The 7,682-nt window shown below is 34.8% G+C and overlaps 1 protein-coding gene across 1 annotated transcript; it reads right to left on the reverse strand.

The window, feature by feature from the left end:
- Positions 1 to 1,509: 1,509 nt before the first annotated feature.
- LOC137717207 (WAT1-related protein At1g68170-like) lies at positions 1,510 to 4,334 on the reverse strand. The gene is made up of 7 exons (XM_068456501.2): positions 3,931 to 4,334; positions 3,729 to 3,791; positions 3,129 to 3,245; positions 2,740 to 3,001; positions 2,457 to 2,615; positions 2,124 to 2,275; positions 1,510 to 1,869 (listed from the first exon to the last, which is right to left on the reverse strand). Exons 1-7 carry the CDS (start codon positions 4,122 to 4,124, stop codon positions 1,626 to 1,628), a joined length of 1,191 nt encoding a protein of 396 aa, XP_068312602.1. The 5' UTR covers positions 4,125 to 4,334; the 3' UTR covers positions 1,510 to 1,625.
- Between the last annotated feature and the right edge of the window lie 3,348 nt (positions 4,335 to 7,682).

The following is a 7,682-nucleotide window of genomic DNA, read 5'->3' on the forward strand; positions in this document are numbered from 1 at the left end:
TTATATATACCAGATCTATGAAGATCTAAGAGTTGATGAAATTGAGGTTCCACCATAAAACCAATTGACAATATGGATAGTAGCCCAAGATCATATAAGCACATTGCAAATATTGTCCCTCATCGATGTGAGACAACTCTCAACACGCCCTTGCATGTGTGGCAGATTTTCAAGCCTACACGTGAACAACAATTGGGGACGTGAAACACGTGTGGCCATTGAGCTTTTCACACATGGACAACCTTGCTCTGATACCAAGATAAAGTTGAGGTTCCACCATAAAATCAATTGGCAATATGGAAGTAGCCCAAGATCATATAATATAAGCATATAACAAACCTTGTCCCTCATCGATGTGTGACAACTCTCAACAAGAGTGATGTTTTTCTTGTAAAACTGACAATGAGAAGGTAATACCGATATATCAAGTGATATATAAAAGGGATATTGTGGTTTATATACGAATTCTAAGAAATTTTTTAGTTTAGGTGTCAATAAAAAAATCAGCCAAAACAATTTTATAAATACTATAATAAATCAACCTTCCCACGATTGCCACTTAGTCATACCACATTTTTCGACCGGCCCACTTTTTCTTGAGACAGTTCGATTAAATTTTTTAGCGATCGACTGATTAATTTTTCGGTCTCAATATCATTGTCTATTAGTGACTAAAAAAATGTAAGTGATGAATTTTTGATAAATTCTCTAATTGTATTGTATATACATGTAAAATACAATAAACACACTGCAACAAAGCATAATTGAAGATGAACAAGTTGCACCTATTTTATTGTATGCACTAATGTTATGCTCTCAATTGATGTGATAATAAAGGGGTTGAACCCCGAGTGTGTCCCCAAGTAAGGAGGTTGTTGTAGTGACCTGTAGGATAATTTTTCGTGTTCAAGTAGTAGTGAGCTTTTCATTTCAAATTTATTCACTTCTTTAATTTATTAGCTATGACTTTGTCATTATTTTGGTGATATGTTACGTTATCAAGTTGGTGATGGCCACCATCTCTCCTCCTAGTTTGATGTCTATCAGGGTCGGAATGTGTCAAATACTTCATCATGCCGACTTCTCCAAGTAAAGTTAAGTGTTTTGATTAACATGGAAACTGATGAAGTTTAATAATTTGCTACAACCGTGCTAGAAAATCTTCTTGAACAATTAATAAACCAATATCGGAGTCAAAGGACTAGGAGGAGTAGAGGTGGAAGCTTCAGAACGTAACCACAAACACTTGGCCTGTTAAAGTATGACGGTGTGCAGCTGCTTAAAGGTCGGAATTCTTGATGGGCATATTCCTATTCGATTTTATCATTCCATGAAGCTTTTCTTGATTCACATATCAATCTTATATTTCTGTCATTCTAACAAAATCTCTAGTTTTGGTTGTAAACAAAAATTCTAGTTTTGTGTTGGCACGTACGCTCGTGCAGTATATGGCCTGTTTATATATGAAGCTAAAGCGATTAAGGAGTTACTATGTTGGATTCATAAGGATAGCATAATATCACTTTTGTTTCTGTTGTTTATTAATCGATACGTAAAATAGTACACAACTGGAACCAGTATTCTTCCGATCCTCTTACTACGTCTCAACATCCCATTAATTATTATTATTTTGTAACTAGTTCAAGCTCAATGTTTCCTTTGAGTCTGTTTATCGGAGGAGTTGAGATCGATGGAGCAGCGATATCGCAAATAGCAGCACTGTTAACTGGAGATGCTGCCATGTCAATGGAATGGGACTGATCTTCAAGCGGTGGCTGTTGTGTCTGTTGAATCATCATTTTCATCTCCTTGCTTTTACCCCACAGCACCATGTATAATCCACACACAATTAGAATCCCTCCTAATAAGCTGCAGTGCATAACAAAATACATACATAGAGACATTAAAAATCTAACTTCTCGTTCAGTTTTTTATTATTCTCCTTTTATAATTTGACCAGCACAAGGCTAACAAAATAATCAATAATCATATAAATATACGCGTGTGAGTTTTGTGAACCCTCACTTGTGTGTCGTATATATTGACATAGAAGTTCTATGCACTCTAATAAGGATTAGTGAGCATGTTGAGAAACTTCCGCCATTGGGGGTATAGCCACGTACCTTCCTAAATATAACTTTTCATTTAACAAGAAGGTCGCTGCTAGGGCTATCAGCAAAAGGCCAAGTGGGTTGAAAATTGACACAAACAGTGGCCCTCGCATTCGTACACACCATGCGGTTAGAGTCAGTACCAATCCAGTAGTAACGACTCCCTACATCACAAAACACAGGTGTGGAATACAATTTAGTTGTCAGCTCAACCTAGCCTTGACAAACTGGTACATGCATGCATGGTGCGAAGAAATAAGTGCTTATAGCTGACAAAGTTAACGTGGCTTTTCACTTATTAAAAGATAGCAAGGAATATTGTAATGGGAGATTAGTCATATTTACCGAATACACAGCAGTAAAAAGTTTGATATCCCAGCCCAACTTCCACTGACTCCAATCCCTCTCCTTGCAAAGGGCAAAAGCCACAGACTGGATTGATGCCATGACAGACATCAGAGCCGTACTTGAGTATTGGCAAGGGTATTTCTTAGTCATTTTCGTCTGTATATATACCAAGTTTTATTAAAACACAAAATTAAACAAATCACATGCATTAATTTATGCATGCACGGCTACTATTATATAGATATACATAATATATACTAATTAATTAATAAATTTGAACCTGAAATATCAACCAGGATGCAAAGGAGGTGCTACTGCAAAGTGCCAAGAAGGAGCCCAACGATTGAGTGCGAGTGTGTCTGTGCAATGAAGCAACGCGACTGTTTTCATGCGAATAGTTACGTAAAAGATTAACGTGTGTTGACCAGATGCCAATATGTTTGCCTTTGTAGAAGGTGAAGAGCATTGTCCCTCCTATACACAAGAGTGTCCCCACAACTTTTGCCCTACCTGTATGTGTCCCAAGTGCTAACCTCTCAATTCTGAGATTTAATTTTTACCAAAATTTTCATTTTAGTCAAGTTAAATGAGTTTTTTCAGAAATAATTCATGATTGAGCCACATTCGAAAATCTAAAGTTGCGGTTTAATTACTTTTGTGTACAAGTACCTAAAACATAGTGCTATAATGAAGGTGATGACTGGAACAAGATTGCTGCAGGCTACGACATACGTTGCTGATGTTAAGGCTAAGCTCTCTATGTAAAAGTTTTGTGTCAATGTTGCCCTGCAAATAATTCAACATATATAAAGGTGTTAATTTGTACATTTATTTAAAATAACAAAATAAAAATAAAAAACTCAAGGGACAATAAAAAAAAAGGTAGATAATTGCAACAGAAGACGAAAATAAGAGTGCGAAAATCATGGCCTTATTTTTTCTTTGAATGTTTTGGTTAGTGCAAGCATGATCAAATGAGAAGTTACGACTATGGGTGTTTGTAAAAAAAAAAATTAAAAAGCTAAGATTTTATAAAATTGGATTAAAAATGCATCTTTTTTGAAATACATTAGTTAATTAAAACCGTCGAAACTTAACTTTAATGCTAGAAATTCTTGTTTATCTCGGAGGTACTTATATATACAAGAGCAAAAAAAAAAAAAAAAATACATACTAGGAAATAAATCCAATAAAACGATTGAGATATCTGATTCATAAAGAAACATAAAGGGAAATCAATAACTTTTGAATGCGTTTTAGCATTCTTACCCCAATAATCCGGAGATAAAACCATGAACAAGGATATCTAATGTAAGTTTGGGTCTGCTCTTCCTGTTAGTTTATGAGTTAAATAAGCATGATCGTTAGCTAAATGAACGAGAAAGAAAGAAATGAGAGAGAGAGAGAGAGAGAGAGAGAGAGACAGCGTTATCATATATCAATTTGGAAGAGATCATGATCGTTGATGAACCTTTCAAATGTAAGAGCAAGAGGAAGCATTAGGGCTGCAGAAAACAGGTTACGGTAGGCAATAAGGATGGTGAAGTTCGTTCCAACCTCTGCTACTAGTTTGTAAAATATATTCATCCCTACATATGCCGTCTGAACCACCAGCATCATCATCACTGGCTTCAACCCTTGCACTGCACTAGTACTACAACACATCTGTTTCTGCGGCCTGTCGTATGATCTCTCTATCTAAGATATCCAGCTAACCCACCAGAGTTTCAAATCCTGGCTACGTTTCCAAAAAGACAGTAATTAGAGTCGTGAGAACAAGCTTGCTAACGCTCTGTTATAAGTGTGAATTAGCTGGCAGATGCCTCTGTCGAACCCACTTGTACGGCTGAGAGAACCATGCAAGGTGAACTCCTTCTCAAAGATTACGCGTGTATTGTACCGTTGGGTAACAATTCTCTAGTTTTTAGTAGTTGCATATTAAAGCCTTCCGTAGGTTCATGTGATGGACGAATTCTCAATTTGTCCATTTTCCGAACTTAACATTTGAAAAGGTTTTTCTTTTTTTTCTTTTTTTTTTTTTTTTTTTTTCTGGTAAAACCATAAAGCCAATTTCACTTCAACATTGCTATAATAGGAAGTGACAATGATGTAGCTTTATTAAAAAAGAAAGAAAATACAATCTGTTAAGGAAGACATAAAACCTAACCACCATATATATAAAAACAAAACCTCCAATAACCAATACAAGATATAAGAAGCCCAACAAAAGATAAGCTATCTAAAGCGGTAGTGTGGAAACCCTACATAATGACGATGATAATATAGAAAAATGAAATTAAGAGGAGACTCCCACCGAACAAAACCAATAAAAGAGGAACCATGATTTGCAAGGCATTTGAAAAGGTTTCTTTAAATTGTGTTTATTTAGTTTGAAAAAACCTTTCCAGACAAGTAATAATTTCAACACCCTTTGTTCAAATTTGGAAGGATGTATACTGCACTCAAAGTTCCATCTATAGGATTCAATTTAAACTAGTGAACGATAATAAATGGAAGCGAGTGACCCTTTATCACAGTGGTGGAAAGGTGTTGCGCATTTGCATGATGGCGTGAGTTTGAACCTTATTAGTGGCTAATCTAACATCTAATCTAACAAAATCTATCGTTTAACATAAAAAAATAAAAAAAAAACGATAATAAATCGAAATTGGGGTTTTTCTTTCTTTTTCACGTTGTCTCTGGTGCGCATATAAAGATAGCTCTTGGAGTTTGATCTGGGAGACGTGCATAATCTGGTATATTGCGTATCGTGCTCAATGGTTTCCTTAATCTTGTTATTATGGATGACAACGGTTTGGTTTGGTGACGAAAATGCCATATGCATCCTGATAACTATGAAAATTAACCATATCTATAACCGCAAATTAACCATTGGGGATTATCCATAACCATACCCACTGGGTACCAGATTCCCCATTAATGGTTAACGGTTATATCTGTCTTCATCAATACCAAAAATGTATTAGTTCAATTGACCATTATTTTGGGATGCGTACGAGCTACTATTTTGCCGTATTCTCGAAGTACTCAACGAAACAAATGCGTAGGCGCAAGAGGAATCAAATTTGGAGCTACAATAAAGATTTTACGGATTTACGAACGTGAAGGGCGAAAATGGCTCAAAAGTGGCTAACTCAAGACCAAGACAACCACTTTCGAGCTGTTTTCCGGCCAAACCACGGCCAGTTAGCCATCGAAAAATGTACCATTCTCTTCATCTCATCGAGAAGTATGATTTTCGTTTTTGAATCACTTGATTTCGTTTAGTATTGAAGAAGTTATGAACGTTTAAAATTTACCCAGTTTCTAGCTAGCTTTCCAGTTTTCCTTTGGACCAGTCAACTTTGAGGTTATTTTTTGGCCATCTCCGGCAACCATTGGGCATTCAAATAGGTATAATCTTATTCTACACTTTCATATCTTCATTTTGATATATTATGGGTTGAATTTGGTTAAGAAACAATTGAGTTACCAAGCTTTGAAAATTGCCCAAACTTTGAAAATTGCCCAAACTTTTGGCCAAGAGCTCCGGGACACTTAACGGAGTTTTTAACGGAATAACCAAAATGATGGATGGTGTCCATTCTCAGGGACCACTTCTATTGATTTGAAATCTCAGGGACCAAAGTGATGAGTTATGCAAATCTCAAGGACCATTTTGGCTATTTAGCCTAAAATATAACATGAAAGGTTTTCTATATATCTAAATAGATCTTTATTATAATGCACCATAACATATCACTTATAACAAAATCATATATTTTAGTACTATTTACAAGAATGCCATATTTATTGTCTACAATGTAACCTCCACCATCAAAGTTTTAAAAATGTAACCATAAATTCATTATCAACAATCAGCGTAACATCCATCATCATTGTCTAAAAGAATGACATCATGTGCCTATTTTTTTATTTTGTTTTGATACGTATTCAACTTTGGAATATTGTATAACCAGTTTCATTGTCATACTTTTGAAAGCTCTCATAATGATATTGGGCGGAAAATGCACTAATTTAGGTCCAAAAATTATCTTGCCAAAGACTTGATTACTTTACGATGCATACCATGTGTCTGTTGAAAGGCCTTTGTGGGGATTTGCTTTGTTTGGTTCAGTCGGTTGGTTCGATACGTTTGGTTATGTGTTGTAAATAACAATTAGGTACTTTGTACTAGTTTACATCCGATAGTTTCAATACAATCAATTTGTGCTTTCAATTAGGTACATTTTATAGTTTAGGGATCGATTAAGTACGATCAAATCGATACAGTTTGTATTTTCTAACGTTTAGGTCATTAGGTCTAATAGATTCAATACGATCAATTTGTTATAGTTTATATTTTTATGTTTTAGTTCATTAGGTACATTGATCGTTACGGTTTGTATGTTTAATGTTTAAGTTCATTAGGTAGGGTCAATTTGTACGGTTTGTATTTTTATATTTTAGTTTATTAGGTCCGAAAATTTTTACATTATTACTCATTAAGCCTCATACGTTAGTTATGATTTGCAAACCTAATGCTTTTCAATTTTTTTTATGTTTGATTCCCTAAAGCAATTCTCCCTAAGGGTAATATAGACAAACTAAAAATACAATAAATTCATAAAAAAATAATATATAAGGTGACGTGGACGAATCAAATGACTATTTTTAGTTTTTCATCTTATACATGGTATTATTGAAAACATGATCTTTTCTAAATACTAAAATAAAGTTTTCTATATAAAAAAAAATAAAATACAAGTTATGCCTTTTAATTAGAAGATACGCAATGGAGAGTGGGGAGAATTTAAAATTATTACATTAATTTAAGGGATGAGAGAGTTTCAAACACGGGACGCTTGAGTAGAAACTCAACATCCTATCCGCTAGAATGTTGGACTACATACATGTATATGAATATTTATATACAATGTCGTCCAAAGATAATCTAAATTATAAATGCCTTTATCACTTGTTTTTTCCTAGTTCGATTTAAAAGTCTCTTTTATGGACTATGATTCTCTCCCCTCCTCTTTCCATCCCCTTCCATCCCCTCCTCTCACATTCTCTTATTTTGTCTTTCTCTTACTATAAAAAATTAATATAAGATGTTGACGTGATTTAACCGTGACCGTTCAAATAGGAGAGGAGAGAAGAGGAGGAAAAAAAAAGAGGGGAGAGAATCATACTCCCTCTTTTTCCTCCCCTCTCCTTGAA

Source organism: Pyrus communis, chromosome 8 (assembly GCF_041283825.1).
Source record: "Pyrus communis isolate YQ-2024b chromosome 8, ASM4128382v1, whole genome shotgun sequence".
NCBI classification, from domain to species: Eukaryota; Viridiplantae; Streptophyta; class Magnoliopsida; order Rosales; family Rosaceae; genus Pyrus; species Pyrus communis.

Bases quoted from the DNA above. Each gene is read 5' to 3' on its own strand.
- LOC137717207 (XM_068456501.2), bottom strand. From the start codon at position 4,124: ATGTGTTGTAGTACTAGTGCAGTGCAAGGGTTGAAGCCAGTGATGATG. The intron at 3,002-3,128 runs GTACTTGTACAC...ATTAAATCTCAG, and splicing joins ATTATAGCACTATGTTTTAG to AATTGAGAGGTTAGCACTTG. The intron at 2,276-2,456 runs GTAAATATGACT...TTTGTGATGTAG, and splicing joins TTTTTACTGCTGTGTATTCG to GGAGTCGTTACTACTGGATT.